This window comes from Equus caballus, chromosome 3 (genome assembly GCF_041296265.1).
Source record: "Equus caballus isolate H_3958 breed thoroughbred chromosome 3, TB-T2T, whole genome shotgun sequence".
Lineage (NCBI taxonomy): Eukaryota > Metazoa > Chordata > Mammalia > Perissodactyla > Equidae > Equus > Equus caballus.
The window spans coordinates 115,523,361-115,543,918 of record NC_091686.1 but is presented as its reverse complement, the minus strand read 5'-3'; the positions used below and the strand labels follow the sequence as shown (position 1 = coordinate 115,543,918).

Here is a 20,558-nt window from a genome sequence, read left to right as displayed (position 1 = left end):
CTATAAATAATAAAGCCCAAATAAAATAAAAATTAGCACAATAGCTTATGCCACTTTTAAAAAATAGTAAATACCTGCAGAGACTCTATTTAATGAATCAAATACTTAAGAAGGATTCAAGATTTCTGTCAACTTCTCACTAAACACATTTTATCTTAAAAGTTACATTTTGCCTGAAATTCAGTCCTACCATTTATACATCCAAACACTACTAATTTTGCAAAGACTCTGAGTTCCACATTCCACTTAATCCTTAGCTGACAATTTCCCCCCCCTTTCATACAATAATACTAAATTACGTTTCTTTCTTTTATATCTTTCGTCCCTTATGTTAATCTTACTTCCACAATAAGATTTTAAGTTTCCTGAAGGCAGGAGTCATGATATATGTGCCTAGGAAGCAGCCATGTGCTCTCAGAAACAATTTATTACTTTTTGGATTGACTGTGTTAAATAGTTATAAATTGGCTATTGCCTTTCTATGCTGATTAATTTAAAGGCATTTCAAATTAGAGAGAACTCAGAATGCCTTTAATATAACAGATATACAGAATCACACACAGATTTAAAAGTGTCCTAAACAATGACCTAATTTAGCCTAATTAATGACCCAATTAATTCTTTTAAAGTAATTATTAGATAAAATACAGACAATAACATTTTTTCATTTTTTTCTTATTTTTTTCCATTGTTGGCAATATATCTCTTTTACAGTCTACAGCGGTTAATCCCTACCATTCCCTGAATGATAATGAGAATATATTTTCACAGTAGCAACTGGTGACACTTCAATAAATCAATGTGCTACAGTGATACCTAAATAAAAGGTTATTTCACTATAATGATGCTTCCAGGCTTCCCTCAAGTCAGGTGGTTACTTGCAGTTAATGATCTGTGACATACCACACAAGTAGTCCTAAAAAGACTTATTATCCACTGCATGTGCAACAATATTTGCTTTATGGATGGCTAAATGAATGAAGACATTCAATGTAACTGTAAAAGTAAAATCAAAAGAAAACTTACAAGTAACATGTTTTCTTTAAGTAAAAGGGCTGTGACCATTTTCCATTAATACTTAACCTTTTACTGGAGCAGTGCAACCACATATAATGCTCAAATCCATAAAGCCCAAGAGCTGTTCTGGGTTAATGCTAATTAACTGCCCCCAATCAAAAGAGCAGTAACTTTAGAAAAATGTGAGATCATCAGCCTCTATTGTTGACATCAAAGTCACATCACAAAGTTTAATGAACAATAAGAAAAAAAGACAAATATGCTTTATACATAAACTGAGAACAGGTCTTTTAATCGAATTTATATATAAATATATAACATAAACATGCCAAGAAAAGAATTATTATTATGCTACACACAAAATCTGCTAATCTCAAACAATACTCTATCTTTCCTAGCTGCCAAACTTTGTAAGCATTCACATGTTTACCATTTATAATTTTATTTCGTTTACTAGACTCAGCTTTTGTCCACCATGTGTCCACTGTGGATTAACTATTCCCTTAGGTACAATTAAGGCCTTTCCATTTGTTGTAAGAAGAGCTAAGTATGAAGGACACAGCCAGAAATAACATTTATACCTCAACCAAAAACAGAAGCACATTCAAACTCAAACAATGGTTTATGCAGCATCTTTTTTTTTATTAGACACATGTCTACATAGCAAAATAAACTTGAGATAAAAATTCATGGCAACTGTACACCAGCTTTCACCATTTAGATTGGATATCAAAATTATATCACCTCCACCAACTGAAATTATTTTTCAGAAAAATACACTTCTAAACTACAAGTGAAGTGAAAGTTGGCTTCCAAACATTAATTATAACCAAAATTTTATTCATCATTATTTCAGAGACATTTCACACAATTTTTACTGGTTTTTATTTTTAAATCCTTAAATTAAAAAATATATATATACACTTAGCAATACCTCCTCCCTTACCCAGGATTTGAAGAGATGGTGGAAAACACAATGGTAACAACTAATGCACAGAGAACTTATTATATACTAGGCATGGTTCTAGCTTTATATATAATTGTTATTAACAACCTCCCTATAAGGTAGATGCTATTATTATTCCCCTCATAACAGATGAGAAAACTGAGGTACAAAGATGGTAAGTACCTTATCATGGTCACACAATTAATAAGTGAGACCATATCTGAACCTAAGTGGTCTTAGAAGTCTGTGCCTTTAACCACTACTCTATACTTTTTCTCTATATTAAAGTGCTAGAACACACTATAAAATAAATATCCATAGGGGAAAATACAATTTGTCATCTTTTTAAAATTAAAATTTTGAATGAAAATTAACAGATTAATTAGAGCTAAGAGTTCAGTTTTCAAAAGAACTATGTGTGTAATGTTAAAGGCTTTTTACTTGATCTTATGTGGTAGTAACTTATAAGCACCAAGTGAGGCTGTTATTATTAAACACCTCTTCCAGATGAAAAACCTAGGCTCAGAGTTTTACAAAACCTCAAAAAAAAAAACCAGTATAATTTTCACTTTACACCTCAAAAGATCCATAGTTCTATCTTTTACTGAAGCAGAAAACTAACGATTTTCTAGTCATTCATAACAAGCATTTATTGAGCACTCTTTGTGTGCCGCGGACGAGCTAGATACTAGAGGGACAGCAGTGAACAAGGCAGACAATCTCTGCCTTTGTGGAGCTTTAATTACAGAACCCCCGTGTAACTCCAAAGACAACAAAAAAACTTTGCTCCAAAAAAGGTGACTTTTTCAGAAGAATTACACAGTTTAAAAAGCAAAAAATAGTTAATAATTATTAAAATCAAATTAGAAACCCTCTAGTATTCTGTCCTAGTCCTTTTCTATTTGTTCATTTCCCTCAACCCCCTATAAGGAGTTAGGAATTGGCAAAGTTCTCACAGACTCTTCATGTTGTACCTTTTCACTTAATCAGAATCAATGCAATAAACTAAAGAGTAAGGAATGGAGATGACTCATTCAAAACCATATCTTAAAACAGAACAAGTTCAAAAAATTTAAAAAGACACGCAGTCTATATCACCAGTTATTAGCAAACTCCCCTTTTATGTCTGTCTCTCTCTTCCTGTGAATATAAAACATATCTCCCATCCTTTAAAAATAACACTAAAAGAGTTCTGACCCACAATCCCTCCAGCTGCTAACCCATTTATTGACTCTCTTGTACAGTGGCATTACATATACATGTTGCCTCTCTTCATTGTCCACATTTCATTTCTTTCCCTTGTCTCTTGAACTCACTCTACTCAGCTTTCATCCCTACCACTCCAATGAACCTGCTTGCCAAGGTCACACCAACCACCGATACACTGCTTAATCTGATAACCATTCTCAGTCCTCATCTGTTGATTACTCCCTTCTCCTTAAAACATCTTTACAGTTGGCTTCCAGGGCACTTCACTCTTGTGATTTTCCTCTTACTTCCACTGGCCACATTTCAATTCCTTTGCTAATCTCTCTTCACTTACCCAAACTTTAAAACATGGCTCTAACCCAAGGATTAATCTTTAGACCACTTCTCTTTTTATAGCCACTTCTATGTAAAGTTCACCCAGTCTCAAGGATTTAAATATCACCAACATGCTACTGACTCCCAGGTTTTTATCTCTAGACCTCATCTTGCCCTTGAACTCTATATTCATATTTCCATCTTCCTACTAAACATCTCCATATTGATGCTTAATAAGTATCTCAAATTTAACATGTCCAAAGCAAATTTTTGATTCTCACCCAAAATCTATTCCTCCCGCACTTTTCCTCATCTCAGTAAGTTGAATTTCAGCCTTCCAGATGCTTAGGCCAAAAATCTTGGTATTATCTTGCCTCTTCTTTCCTCTACTCCACAACTAATTTATAAGAAAATTCATCATCCCCACCTTCAAAATATATCCAGAAGTCAACCACTTCCACTATCCACTGCTATCACCATGATCCATGCCACCATTATTTCTAACATGGATTATGTCAAAAGCCTCCTATCTGTTTACCTTGGTTCCACCCTTACCTGCTATAATATATCCTCAAAACAAGAACTGTAGTGATCTTTTCAAGTTAAATCACTTCACTCTGCTCAAATCCTTAAGTGGCTTTCCATCTCACACTGAGTAGAAGTCAAAGCCCTTAAAATGGCCTACAAAGTGTTTCCTGATCTGTCCTCTTCCTAGACCCTTCCCTCTTTATATCTAACTTCATCTCCTACACTACTCCTTTCACTCACTGTTCCCGTAACATCACATAGCTACACACACACACACAAACATATACATACCTGCTCTGAGTTACGGCGGGGGGGGGGGGGGGTGTGGGGAGGAGGGGGGGAGGAGGACGGACTACTACCTCAAGGCCTTTGCACTTAATCTTCCCCTCTATACGGATAACTCTTCTTCCAGATATCTATGTGGCGCTCTCTCTCTCCCCTCCTTTATGTCTTTGCTCAGGTATCATCTCCTCAGACTTTCCTTGACTACCATATTTAAAATCTTAACACCCTCCCCAAAGACTTCCCTTTTCTCCCTTCCTTGTTTTATCTATCTATACAACACTTATCACCATTTAACATATCATATATGTTACTCATTTATTTATCACCTATCTTCCTCTACTGAAATACAGCTAGATGAGGGCAGGGATTTTTGTTTGTCTGTTTATTTCTGTATCCCTAACACCTAGACAGGACTATGCTCAATGACTATTTGTTAAATGAATGAATGAGAGAAGACATAGGAAAGCAAACAAAGAAAATACCTGCTGAATTGCTTTATTTATACTGCAAAAACTAGACATTCGTGTGAAATTTTAGAAAATATAACAAAAAATGAAAAATAATTAAATTCTAAGCTCAAGAACAATTTTAAGTTAAAAAGAAATGCTACTTTTAGAGCCCCCAAAACACTCCTAGTTCGGCAAATTTCCAGGGTGTGCCTGGAAAATAGTAAGAATTCAATAAATCTTAGCTAGATTCATTATTATTATTGTTACCAGGTATATGCACCTATGTATATAGAAAACAGATTCTTAATAATCTATCAATGGAATGATAAAATGAGCCTAAGAAATCATCTCTGCAAAGATAAGAAAACAGGGTTTACACTGCACATAAAGTTAAAATTATGGGGCCAGCCCCATAAGCCAAGTGGTTTAAGTTCGCATGCTCTACTTTGGCAGCCCAGGGTTCACGGGTTCAGATCCTGAGTGTGGACCTACACGCTGCTCACAAAGCCATGCTGTGGCAGCATCCCACATAGAAGAAGAATTACAGTGACTTACAACTAGGATATACAACTATGTGCTGGGACCTTGGGGAGAAAACAAAAAAAGAAAAAAGAGGAAGACTGGCAGCAGAGGTTAACTCAGGGCCAATCTTCCTCACCAAAAAAAAGTATACCTTAAATAAACACTTTAAAAAAAAGTTAAAAGTATACTCTCTTAAAATTGTATGTCAATAAACATGTTCAGTTAAGCAGACTTACAACTAAACATAGTTTGGATCATCATATTTTAGGAATAGAAGATACTTATGATTACCTAGTACAATCCCCTCACTTTATGCATGAAGATGATCCTAAGTGATTAACTAAATTGCCCAGTGTCATGAAGCTAGATAAAATGACAGCACCAGGACAAAAGCTGAAGTTTTCCGATCTCCACTCTAGTGTTCCTTTAATCTATATTGGATTTGTACCACAATTATCGCAAATATAAATTAAAATAAATTATTAAAGGGGCTTAATTACATTAATGAAAATTTCAGATCTCCTTTTCACGAAGAAATCTTCTTTTTATTAAATAAAAGAAAGCTGTGTTCTTTTATTTAATATCTAATAATTAATTTCCTCAAATTTAAAATCAGAGATTCATCATAAAAGAAACAAAAGTAAGGTGGATTACGCTTCCTTAAGCATTTAATAAGCTCTCTCCATTATGACAATGAGAAAATGGACAGAAATCCTATAAACAGATTGTTGTGACTGAAACACTTACATAATTCCCTCAGAACAAAACCACAAAAACCTTACTACTTCTCAGGCTAGGTAAACTGTAATACTGCCAAAATGGTTTGAAGGAGGTTATCTCAAAAAAGTAACTATGAAATGACATCACATCACCGCAACAACCGTCAGGTGAAAATGGTTTTTGATCAGTACTATGAAAAGGCACTCATCTGACATTTTTCTTACCCAATAATTATCAGTCATAACATCAGTCTGAATGCAAATTTATGTATTTAACTTGAGGAAACTATTCAACCAATTAAACTTGAAATGCTATCAAAATGTTCTGAAAGTACAGTAAGGGTGTGAAGTATCACGTAAGAGAACAGATTTAAGTATATACAGTCACAATTCTGTGACTCTGAGATTCTGTCATTGTACAAACATCACAGAGTGTACTTACACAAACCTAGATGGTATAGCCTACTACACACCTAGGCTATATGGTACCAATCTTACGGGAACGCCATTAGATATGTGGTCTGTTGTTGACTGAAACAGTGTTATGGAGTGCATGCCTGTATATTAAAATACTCTCTTACTCAGTATACAGGATACTGATATCATCAGTATCAAAATAAGATGCGATCAGTATCAAAATAAGATGCGATCAGCATCTTCCACTAAGTAATCATAGCTCTGTCTGACAAATTTACACGTAAAGAGAGGAAAAAGCAAAAGAATGAAGCAATAGAAACAGAAATATTGCACTCATCTGAAAAAGACACTTGGTTCTGATACTTCGGGATTACTATTCCTGGAACAAAAAAGAACTAAAGTATTAAAAGAAATGGATGAGGGCGCGGGATGTTTAAATTTAGAATGTATAAACACAATGAACTTTTCAAATCCTCAAAAGAGTTTTTGTTTATGCTTTTAAATTAGAAACTCTCTCAAGCAAACTGATAATAATGACTCACTCATTCACTTTGTTGTAATATTGTAGATGACAAATTTTATAGAAGTTGATATGAATATGAATTCTTCAAAATAGGAATCAGAGTAAATGTTACCTACTTCATAGTTTCACATTTCTACTCTCTAGATAAATAAGAATTTTTGAAGACTCAAAAGAGTCACTGTATAGGCAAGTACTTTCATGTAAATTCCCGTGAAGTTTTTCAAGCTGGACCTATAACCATTTCTTACTCTCCTTTATTACTGAGAATAAAGAATAGTCTTTTAAAAAGACTTGTGATAATTTTACTGAGAGCATCAGTAAAATTTTCAACTTGAAATTTACTTGTTTTAATAATACATTTCCACTGAGTTCAGGGAACACAACTTACAAGGTACATTAAAATGTAACCTTTGAACCTCACAGTGTAAAACATCACTTCCTGGGCAGAGATAGTACTCCAAGAACAATCAATCACTGTTAAGAAGAATATACATTCAACATTGTTAATTAGTGTTGATGCACTCTTCTCTATGCCCTCATCTGTCATGAAGATTGTTTAAAAATCTGAGTTATTAGTCTTTATTTGGGAAAGGATCTGGTTAATATCTTTAAGAGTAGAAATCATTCATCCATCCACTCTATCCTGGAGCGTGATAATTCCTACCCCCAATACAAGTTACTGATAACCACCACCCCTCCACTAACTAAGAAGCTATAAATCAAGAAGAGGGCAGCTCCTATGCAACCCCTGTTAATTTCTGTTTACAATCTATCCAACTGAGAATGTTAGCTAGTCAGGGGAGAAACAAGCTGATGGATCAGATAGTAGGAAAACATAACAGCTTAAAGATAGAAAATAACAAAATGACAAATTAAAATGCCATGTGATTATAAAACGGATTGAATTTAAAATTAATTTTTAAAAAAATTAATATTCCTGAATGTCTATTCACTTCAATTTGAACCTTCCCTGAAACACTAAAGAAAAATTAAAGCCGTACTTTAGTGCAGATTATTATTTTTGAAATTAAACACTAAAACAAAAAATTTGTAAATAAAGTAAAAAGTATAGGTTTCTACCCTTATGTAAAGTCACAAGTTAAGAAAGACAAGCAAAATTCTTAATTCTTTTATAATGTTTATTTAACCTAAAATCATGACATAAAATCTATGACATTTTATCTCAAACATGATCCAGCATAAGATAACTTCTATGTATTTCCTAAGAAACTCTCTCTGATGTTCTTCACCAGGTTGGAATTCAGCAGGCCAGTAGGGCCTGAAGGCCATCTAATAGATTCCCTCTATCTACATATGTATTTTTCCTCATTAAGAAAACCATTTTCCCTGAATAACACATCCCAGGTCATAAACACTTCTAATTTCAACAGTCTTCATGAAAAGGCTTTTATTCATTCATTCAGTATTCATTCATTCAGGCACTGTTCTAAGTGATGAGGTCTTTAGCTTTCATAGAGCTTGGATTTTAGTGGGGAAAGACAGACAAGAAACAAACAAAAAACAATACCAGATAGCAACAAGACTACGCAGATAACTGAAACAGGATGTCCTGACAGAAAGGGACTAGATGGCTTGTTTAGACAGTGATCGAGGAATGCAACTCTGAGCAGATGACATTTAAGATGAGATCCAAATGACATAATGGAGCCAGCCAAGCGAAGACCAGAAGGAAAAGCATTCAAGCAGAAGAAACCCTAAGGTACAAACTTGGAATGTTCTAGGAACAGAAAAAAAGACAAATGTACCTTATGCATATAGTGGGGCAAGGGAGCATGCAGTAGCAGATGAGGTCTGAGAACTAGTGCTTGGCAAACTCGGATTAAGGAGTTAGGATTTCATTCTAAGTGTGATGAGAAAGCACTAGGGGGTTTTAAGCAGAAGTCATATGATTTGCCGTTTGGGAACCAGATTGTAAGAAAGCAAAGTTAGGAGCAGGAAGAACAGTTAGGAGGCTACTGCAGTAGTTTACATGAGAGGTGATGATGGTGTTTTAGGTCACAGCCAGGTCCACCTGTAATAAGTCCATAAATGGACATAAATTGAAAATCCCAAGGCTCTGCAGCACAGGCTATGATCAAGTGAGAATGCCCCTATGCCAGGAGAGCAAGACCTTCAAGGGTAGGAAATCAGGTATTCGGCCTGGTGGATTTGGCTCCCTGAATTGCAGAAGTTGCCTTAGATGGTAATATAATTATTTCTTAGTGTTTGTGTGGCTGGATCTCTAGCCTGCCAGACATTTCATTCCACATGGGGCTGCAGACATGATCAAACTTCAACAGAACTTCCGTAAAATACACAGAATAAGTATATGGCTTACCCTCTTTCCCATTTTGAAAGTTACCTACCAAGAATTTATTTTTACCTCACTAGGGAAAAGTAGGGCCTTCCATGAAGATTTGGATATACTTGTATTTATTAATCCCAACAACCAGACAGAGCAAAAGAATGGCAGTCAAATTTTCAGAAAACGTGAAGACAGAGAAAAAGAATAAAATTAAGACCTAGGTTAGCAGCTCCCAGTCACTCCTTAAGCACTCTCTTCGGCTCAACCTTTGTGCAAACTAACAATGGCTAGCTGAAAACACAGACAACTAGCACTCAAGAATGTCTGCTGAATGAACTGTCCTACCCAACACATGGTATGAGAACTAACAATATGGAAAAAAACAAAAACACGAAACAAGGAATAAGATGGTGACAAAGGAATTCTCTAGGAACCATTTCCTCCAGGCCACTTTTGTAAAATAACTATCTCAGCTCTTCTAATCTGTAATTTGTGATCATTTGAATTGAAGCTATAGTCAGTGCTTTTAAAAGGCTATTATGATTAATAATAACAATAATTAATAGTTATTGAGCATTTACAGTGTATAAGACCACATGCAAAGAGCTTTTTATGAAATATCTCATTTAATCTTTAAACCAACTTTATTAAACAGAAACTATTATCCCTATTTCCAGATGAGGAAATTGAGGCTTAATGACATAAAGTAAATTGTCTAAAGTCACACTGCCATTAAGTGAAGAAAGTGGGCTTGAAAGCAACATCTTTGTAAATTCAAAGCCATACGATCTTAACTATGGCTTAATACTTCATTTAAAATCTTAAATGGTACAAAGAAAGAACACTAACTAGTGTCTTAGAGCTTTTCAGAATAGAATATAGAATAAAATAATTTGTTTTAAGTATTATATACTGAAATAATTAATTTACTAATTACCAATTCTGTTTATTTCATTAAAGCAAGTCCCTTCCTCTACTGGCTATTTCATTAACCTATTCTAATTACTCTTTATATTTAAACATAATAAAACTCAATTTTTTACAAAACTAAAGCCATAATTCATCCTCACCAAAGACTATCCTCAATCATTAGTCCAAATTTCTGAGAGTTTGCTATATTTTAATAAAAAGCAAATGAGTTTATAACTTACTAATTACAAGCACTTACTATAGAACAAATTCACACATACACTCTCTCTCTCTTTGTATGGAAATTATCTCTCTATCCTATCCTTATGCTAATCTTTGGCTAAAAGTTGGCTACTGCTGCCAATGTTTTCACAGCCTATACATATTTCTTTTCAACATCTACTTTCTATTCAAGCTGCAAAGAATAGGATACAACGATGAATTTTCAAAAGCACATTTAGGCAGAAGATGACTCTGTAGATAATGAAAATAATAATTAAGTTTCAAATGTCTTCCCATCACGTTTCTTTTTCTTTGCCTTTAACCAGTATGTAAAGTCGTTGCTTTTTATTACAATTATATCCCCAAAAAAGGAAATGAATACATACTACTATGCTAATGTAACATCAACTTGGAAACAGAAATTATAAGATCTTCCATTACATGATCATATGAAATCAAGTCAGTGACAGATTATGCAGTAAATAATAACCACGAAAATGTTCATCTATAATCTCTTCATTTTACATTTATAACATTCTGTATGACTATATACTCTACTACATATTCTAAAATACAGTATTATATATACAAGAAAAGGGTTAGAGCTAAGCAATAAGCAAAAATATTCCAGACTTTTATGCTATTAAATCTCAAACACAACATTGCAATAATTTTTTGCATAAATTCATACAACTTACATAAATGTTTGTTTTTAAAACCTAGGAATAGCATCACCAGCACAGTCCAATAGCCCATCTAGTCTGATATCCTGTCTTTGACAGTGACCAATGGTGGTTGCCTCACAGGACAGCATAAATACATAACATAATGTATATAATTATGCACCAGTACACCATTACTCCAGATGGTAGTTAGATTATAACCTCAAAGAAATGAAATCAAATTCCAACCCCCTATCTCTTCCCTACTCTATAATTTCCCAAAAGGTAATGGGAAATCTCCAATTTAAAGCACAAATTTAACCATAATATAAGCCAATGCTTTGCTAACATGACAACTGACTAAGAAATGATCCCCTAAAATGAAAAGTTGCACTCAGAAATAGAACCTAAGCTCATCAAAACTTATGATTTGTAAAGGGGGATTTCAATGAATTGAAAAGCAGCTGATTCACTCAATCAGAATTATTTATAAAACAGATGAGCAAAATTTAACTAAAGCTTAAAAAAAACTGTGCCTTTTACCTAAGCCATCCATTTCTTATATGTAATACTGTTTTCTAGAATGTATTATAAAATTTGTATGATGAACTCTTCAGAGAAATGATATTCACACCTGTTTTGCAATGGTTTTAAAGTAAGGCTTAGAATTATTAAATGTTCATCTAAGTGTGCAAAACCACATAATGAATAAATCTTGGTTTGGTCCTTTAGGAAGTACTATTTCCTAAACAATTACTAACAAAAATACACTATATTTTTAAAGACCATTGGAGAAGATAATTCTCTTGGTAGTATACTTGGGTATTGATTTAAGAACGCTTACAGCCAGGAAACAGTTCCTGACTTAAATCCTCCATGGTATAATCTGAATTTATTTTCTCTTTTTCTGACCTCAAATAAGTTGTAAAAGATTAGATCATATAATAGTATTTTAAACATTTTAAAATCCTTATTAATGTCTCTTTTCCCAGGTAACTGCATTGCAGGACTATGAACCAAATAACAGTCCTGTACTGAATTCAGTCTCATAATTTTTATATGCTGTAATCATAGCCCAAGAGACAAATATCAAAAATTACTTATCCATCATTTTTACCAAGCACTACTCCTCCCCTAAATTAATACACTCTTTCTCAAAAAAAAAATTATCTATATTTCAGGACAAACCTCAAAAATTCATAAAAGGAACTTTCTGAGAGATGGGTGCAAGAAACAATGCACACAAAATTCCACGCAGACACTACTTTCTTCCCTAGAACAGAGGATCATTTAATGAAATGTATCTCTCAAAATCTCTGGGGCAGAACTGAAGCTGCAGTGAAATATCATAAAATCTGCAGCTGTGTTGCTGTTCTTAATAGTCCACGCTGCTTCCTTAGACCACAGGAAGCCAAAACACACACTGTCCAAACAGAACTTACCTTAACAGGAATTGGCCAAAGCAGGAGAGCAGTTATGATAGATTGAGAATCAAAACTGTTATTGAAAAGATGTGTACTCATCTTTAGGAATTTTCTCCTTTAGCAATTTGCTCACTCCAGGAAAGCTATACCTATTTATGTTGCCAAACATGAAATTTTTTTAGGAATAAAAACTACAAGATAGGCAAATAAACTTTACTATACATAAATAAGCATTAATAACTTACTTTTATTGCCCACCAAGGCAATCAGCGGCTGAGTTTCTGACTCCTCATTCACTTTCTTCACCACAGAATACCAGTCTTCTAAATTCTCAAAGCTTTGGTAATTTGTAATATCATATACCAAGAGGATTCCCTGTCACAAAAGTTACAGAATATTTGTAATTTAGTACTTGAAAAAAATATTAACACTGAACACTCAGGTGATACTTCAGATATGCCTAGTAGAGTATAAAAATACAAATGTAGACTGTTTTCTATAAAACTGACTTCAATTTAGTTACTAGCAGACAGATAACACTGAAATGTTTCCATTCAAGATAAATCCAACAAAAGATGCAATGCAAGCTCAAGAATAATTTTACCAAATTGTAAGAGGCTTCCCAATAAGATATCTGGGATATGCTTAGTAAGTTACAATAAATATAAGAAAATCATATCACAGAGGTGGAAAAAGCTGCAAGGTCTACAATCCTGCCTGTCACTTTCATGACGTCAAACATTTAAGCCTTTCAATAAATAACCATCTGCTGCTGCTCTTTTTAAATATTTTCAAAAACAGAGATTCCATGACATCCCTTGATAGTCAATTTCAGCGTTTAACACAATTTTCTTTAAATGAAATAAGTCTATTTCCTCTTTGGGTCCTCTGTGCATTTGGAGAACAACATGACAGTATCATCCTTATAATAACCATTCATGTACTTGAAGATAGTTAAGTAACTCTTTACCATCTCCTTTCCAGAATAAACAAACTCAATTCCTAAAACTTGCCTCAAAGGACCTATTTTCTATCCCTTTAATCATAGTTGTTGGTTCTTCCCAGGACACACTACATATAGTTTTTTGACATCCTCTTTAAAATGAGCAATGTAAAACTGGACATGATACTGTAATAAGAGCCTGAACAAAGCCAAATATAACAGAGGGACTGCTTCCTGCCTCTTATATATCATATTCCGTTTAATATATCCCATTATTTTGTGTGGGAAGGAGAATAAGTATGTACATACACAAAAATAAAAGTGCCACATTCTTGATTCTCATCCAGATTGTGGTCAAACATTTAATACAAAGCTCTGCATACAGTATAAGTCTGGACCCTAATAGCATTTATGTCTCCTTCTTCTTAGGTTATAACCATAAATGTTGACTACTTTTTTGCACCTATTACGTACCTAACATTAAAATTTTGTATCAGTTTTCAACTACACCAATGTCACGAAAATCTGAGAAGGGAAAATGAGAAAAATCGAAGACATTAAAATACAAAAGAAGTTCTAGGACTTTCAGTTTCAGCTCTGACATGTAAAGAGCTTGGAAGTCATCACATCTATCCTTATGATAAGAAAAAAGCTGAACAAACCAAAAGCAATGACATTTCTTGGACACAGCAGAGAGCTGAGTTTGCAGGGCAAATTGCCATCCTAAAATCTGGAGAGACAGGTGAATCCAGAGTCACAGTAAAAATCTGCTTACCAGGAGCAGAAACCACTAGAGCCAGTAAATGGTAGAACATTTTAATGGTAATTTTGACAAACTGCTAGAGGGTAAATGGGGTCTAGCTTGAGAATGAGAAACTCCTGGGGACACAGTCTTAGAGGTACCATCACACTTTCACAGGTTTTGCCTCCAGATCCTCATGGTGAAGAGTCAAGAAAAATCCCCCGGTGGCTCTGGCACAGGGAGGGAGAAAGCAATCATTCTAAAATATGCCCTGAACATTACCCATAAAAAAGGCATACTCTCCAAGAAAAAAGCTTAATCAGAGTCTTATTCCTCACGAGGGAAGAGCAATTCCCAACCCCGGCCCTTTCTAGCCATCCTGTCTCACCTAAGTCGGAAGAGCTAAGAAACATCTGTGAAAGTCACAGGCCAGGGCAAAGGTCCACTAAAAGTCTAAGACTTAATCATGAGAGTATAGAATGCTTTCCCTCCCCCATACTTTACCACAACACCAACCAGTCCCAGTAAAACAGTAGTTGATTACACACAAAAGAGCTGCAAAACACAAACTTCAGCTAAGGAAGAGCTCTTTGGGATTCCCCCAACAAAAGGGGGAGGAAAAAAACAAGGACACTAGAGGAATTTGATGTCTCTGGCACTTAGAGCTTCAACAAACTGTTAAACACAGACCAAATTAGCATAAAACCTCACACTAAAGGCTTATTTACCTCAATTTATATTACTCAATACATCATATCTAGCTTTTAAAAAAATTAGAAGGCACAGTAAAAGGCAGTTTGAAGAGAAAAAGCAAGCATCAGAACCAGAATCAAATATGACACAGACTTTTGGAACGACCAGACCAGGAATTTAAAATAACTATGATTAATATTTTAAAAGCTCTAATGGAAAAGGTAGACAAGATCCAAGAACAGGCAAGTAATGTATGCAAAAAGATGGAAACTCTAAAGAACAATAAAAAAAAAGGCTAGATATCAAAAACACTGTAACAGACATAAAGAATGCCATTGATGGGCTCATCAGTAAACTGGACACAGCCTAGGAAAGAATTAGTGACATTAAAGATCATGTAATAGAAACTTCCAAAATTAAAATGTAAAGAGAAAAAAGAATGAATAAAACAGAACATCAAAGAACTACAGGACAATTCAGAATGGTATACCATACGTGTAACTGGAATATCAGAAGGAGAAGACAGAATGGAGCTTAAGAAATATTTGAAGAAATACTGGCCAAAAAATAGTCAAAGTTAATTAAAGACACGAAACCACAGATCCAGGAATCTCCAAAAACACTAAGTAGGATAAATACCAAAACATCTATACCTAGGCACATCATATATTCAAGCTGCATAAAACAAAACACAAAGAGAAAATCTTAAAAGAAGATTTTCTGGTGGGCAAGTGGAGGTGGGGAGAGAGAGAGAATATTTTATCTATAGAGGAACAAGAATAAAAATTACAGAGAATTTCTCATCAGAAACCATGTAAGTAAGAAAAGAAGGAAGTGAAATAGTAAAGTGTTAAAAGAAAGAAAAGGACCAATACAGACTTCTGTATGTAAAATTATCATTCATAAGTGAGGGAGAAATAAGAACTTTCTCAAATTAAAAAAAAACTGAGGTGGTTACCAGAGGAGACACAGGGTGGAGGGAGGGTGAAAGGGGTAAAGCGTGATATTTGTACAGTGACAGACGGCAGCCAGACTTTTGGTGGTGAACACGATATAGTCTATACAGAAGTCAAAATATAATGATATACAGCTAAAATTTATATAATGTTATAAACCAATTTACCTCAATAAAATAAAATATATATATATATGTGCATATACACACACACACACACACACACACACATTAAAAAAGAAGAAACAATCACTGAGGGAATTCATAGCCAGCAGACCTGCCATGGAAGAAATGCTAAAAGAGGTTCTTCAGGGAGAAGGAAATGATATGGGTCAAAAACTCAGTTCTACCAAAAAAAGGGAAAAGTATCAGAGAAGGAACAATAAAAGTAAAATAAAATCATTTATTTTCCTCATTCTTAACTGATCTAAAATATAACTGTTTAAAGTAATAACAGTAACATTATATTGAGTGATTATAGCATACGGATAAGCGAAGTGAATAACAGTGATATCATAAGGTATGGGAGGGATGAATTGAGAATACTCTTCTATGAAGTATCTGAACTAAACATGGACCAAAATAGTATCATATGAAAATGGAGTTTGTCAAAAATATATATTGCAAACTCTAGGGCAACTGCTAAAAAAGATTTTTTTTAAATAATTCATAGGCCAAGAGAGGAGATAAAAGGCTCACATAAAACCAGAAAAGATAGAAAGAGAGAGGGTAAAACAAAGAACAAGCACAAGGAATAGAAAACAAACATGAAAGATATTAACCCAACTTTATCAATAATCACTTTAAAGTGAATGGTCCAAATATACCAATTAAAAGACAGATTGTTAGAGTGGATGAAAAACCAAGACTCAACTATATATTGCTTTCAGGAAACTTGCTTTAATATAAGGACAGGTTAAAAGTAAAGGGATAGAGAAATACCATGCTAACAACTAATGAAAAGAAAGCTGGAGTAGCTACATCAATTTCTGAAAAAGCAAACTTCAGAATAAGGAAAATTATTGGATGTAAAGATTGGCATAATGATAAAGAGGTCAATTATCCAAGAAACATAACAATCTTTTATGTATATACATCTAACAAAACAGTATCAAAATATGTTAGGCCAAAACTAATAGAACTGTAAGGAATTCCAAATCCACAGACCCACTATTATAGTTGGAGACTTCGATACTGCTTTTTCGTTAATTGAGACGTCAAGCAAGCAGAAAATCAATAAACCTACTGAACAACTTTGGGTCAACAAAGAAATCAAAGAATAAAAAAATACCTGGAGACAAATGAAAATACGACATACCAAAATTTATGAAGCAGCAAAAGCGGTTCTAAGAGAGAAGTTTACAGCAATAGAGGCCTACCTCAACAAACAAGAAAAACCTCAAATAAACAATATAACACCACACCTAACAGAATTAGAAAAAGAGGAACAAACAAAACCCAAATCGGTAGAAGGAAGGAAATAATAAAAATGTGAATGGAAATACATGAAATAGAAACAAAAAAAAAATAGAAAAAAATCAAGGAAACTAAGAGCTGGTTCTTTGAAAAGATAAACAAAGTTAAGAAACTTTTAGCTAGACTCACCAAGAAAAAAAGAGAAAAGGCTCAAATAAATAAAATCAGAAATGAAAGAGGAGAAATTACAATGCACACACCACTGAAATACAAAGGATTATAAGAGAATACTACGAAAAGCTATACCAACAAAGTGGATAATCTAGAAGAAATGGATAAATTCTTAGAATTATACAACCTTCCAAAACTGAATCAATAAGACATAGAGAATTTGAATAGACCAAACATCAGTAAGAAGATCGAAACAGTAATCAAAAATCTCCAAAAAAATATAAGTCCAGGACCAGATGGCTTCCCTGGTGAATTCCACCATTCAAAGAAGACTTAATACGTATCCTTCTCAAACTCTTCCAAAAAACTGAAGAGGAGGTGACACTTCCCAACTCATTCTATGAAGCCAACGTTACCCTGATACCAAAAACAGACAAGGAGAACATAAAAAAAGAAAATTACAGTCCAATATCACTGATGAACATAGATGTAAAAGTCCTCAACAAAATACTAATAAATTAAATACAATACATTAAAAAGATCATTCACTATGATCAAGTGGGATTTCGTCCAGGGATGCAAGGATGGTTCAACACCTGCAAATCAATCAAGGTGATACACTTCATCAACAAAATGAAGAATAAAAATCTTATGATCATCTCAATAAATGCAGAGAAAGCATTCGACAAGATACAGCATCCATTTACAACAAAAATTCTGAATAAAATGGGTATAGAAGGAAAGTACCTCAACATAATAAAGGCCAAATATGACAAACCCACAACTAACATGATGCTCATCAGTGAAAAACTGAAAGCTATCACTCTAAGAACAGGAACAAGAGAAGGATGCCCACTTTCACCACTCTTACTTAACATACTATTGGAAGTCCTAGCCAGAGCAATCAGGCAAGAAAAAGAAATAAAAGGGATCCAAATTGGAAAGGAAGAAGTAAACTGCCAGTATTGGCAGATGATATGATTTTATACATAGAAAGCCCTAAAGAATTCACAAAACTATTAGAAATAATAAATGAATACAGTAAAGTTGCAGGGTACAAAATCAATATATGAAAATCAGTTGCATTTCTAGACACTGACAATGAACTAGTGGAAAGAGAAATCAAGAATATAATCCTATTTACAACCGCAACAAAAGAATAAAATACCTAGGAATAAATTTATCCAAAGAATTGCAAGATCTGGACAATGAAAATTACAAAAAATAAAGAAATCAAAGATGACACAAAGAAAATGCAAAGATATTCTGTGCTCATAGATTGGAAGAATTAACATGGTTAAAATGTCCACACTTCCTAAAGCAATCTACAGAGTCAATGCAATCCCTACCAAAATCCCAACAATACTTTTCATGGAAATAGAACAAAGAATCCTAAAATTTATATAGAGCAACAAAAGACCCGGAATAGCGAAAGCAATCCTGAGAAAAAAGAACAAAGTTGGAGTTATTACACTTCTTGATTTCAAAATATACTACAAAGCTATAATAATCAAAACAGCCTGATACTGGTGGAAAAACAGATACACAGATCAATGGAACAGTATGGAGACGCCAGAAATAAAACCACACATCTATAGACAGCTAATCTTCAACAAAAGAGCCAAGAACATACAAGGGAGAAGGAAAGTCTCTTCCATAAATGGTGCTGGGAAAACCGGATGGCCACATGCAAAAGAAGGAAAAGTAAACCATTATCTTACACCATGCACGAAAACTAACTCAAAAGGGATTGAAGACTTGAATGTAAGACCTGAAACCATAAAAATCCTAGAAGAAAATATAGGCAGTATGTTCTTCAACACTGGTCTTAGCAGTATCTTCTTGAATACTATGTCTTATTTGGCAAGGGAAACAAAAGAAAAAATAAACAAATGAGACTACATCAGACTAAAAAGCTTCTGCACAGCAAAGGAAACCATCAACAAAACGAAAAGACAACCTAACAATTGGGAGAAGATATTTGCAAATCATATATCTGATAAGGGGTTAATATTCTAAATACATAAAGAACTCATGCAACTCAACAACAAAAAACAAACCACCCAATTAAAAGAAGGGGAAAGGACGGGGCTGGCCCCGTGGCCGAGTGGTTAAGTTCGCGCGCTCCGCTGCAAGCGGCCCAGTGTTTCGTTGGTTCGAATCCTGGGTGCGGACATGGCACTGCTCATCAAACCACGCTGAGGCGGCGTCCCACATGCCACAACTAGAAGGACCCACAATGAAGAATATACAACTATGTACTGGGGGGCTTTGGGGAGAAAAAGGAAAAAATAAAATCTTTAAAAAAAAAAAAAAAAAAGAAGGGGACAGGATCTGAACATTTTTCCAAAGAAGTCTACAGATGGCCAACAGGCACATGAAAAGCTATTCAACATCACTAATTATTAGGGAAATGCAAATAAAAACTACAATGAGATATCACCTCATGCCCATCAGAATGGCTATATAATAAACAAGACAAGAAATAACAAATGTTGGAAAGGATGTAGAAAAGGGAACTCTCATACATGCTGGTGGGAATGTAAACTGGTGCAGTCACTATGGAAAACAGTATGAAGAGTCCTCAAAAAATTAGGACTAGAACCACCATATAATCTACCTATTCCACTTCTGGGTATTTACCCAAAGAACACGAAAATAATAAGTTGAAAAGCTATTTGCACTCCTATGTTCATTGCAGCATTATTCACAATGGAAAAGACATGGAAATAACATAAGTGCCCATCAATGGATGAATGGATAAAGAAGATGTGGCATATACACACAATGGAATACTACTCAGCCATAAAAAAGATGAAATCTTGCCATTTCCGACAACATAGATGGATCTTGAGGGTATTATGCTAAGTGAAACAAGTCAGATGAAGAAAGTCAAATACCATAGAATTTCACTCATAAGTGGAAGACAGAAAAAACAACAACAGCAAACAAACACATATATACAAAGATTAGATTGGTGGTTACCAGAGGGGAATATGGGAAGGAGGAGGGCAAAGGAAGTAACAGGGCACATGTGTACATGACGCATGTTGATTAGTCTTTAGGTGGTAAACATGATGTAGTCTAAACAGAAATTGAAATATAATGGCATACACATGAAATTTATCTAATGGTATCATATATCATACCATTATATAACGGTAGTTTCATCTAATTGACATTTAT

At 34.3% G+C, this 20,558-nt stretch overlaps 1 protein-coding gene across 4 annotated transcripts in view; it reads right to left on the bottom strand.

The window, feature by feature from the left end:
• RAB28 (RAB28, member RAS oncogene family) overlaps positions 1 to 20,558 on the bottom strand; it is an 89,270-nt gene that overhangs the window by 52,977 nt on the left and 15,735 nt on the right. For all 4 annotated transcript variants that reach the window (XM_003364738.5, XM_001500923.7, XM_070262697.1 and 1 more), the window contains exon 4: positions 12,698 to 12,827. In XM_003364738.5, the coding sequence (XP_003364786.2) occupies positions 12,698 to 12,827 (130 nt within the window). The remainder of the gene's footprint in view (positions 1 to 12,697; positions 12,828 to 20,558) is intronic.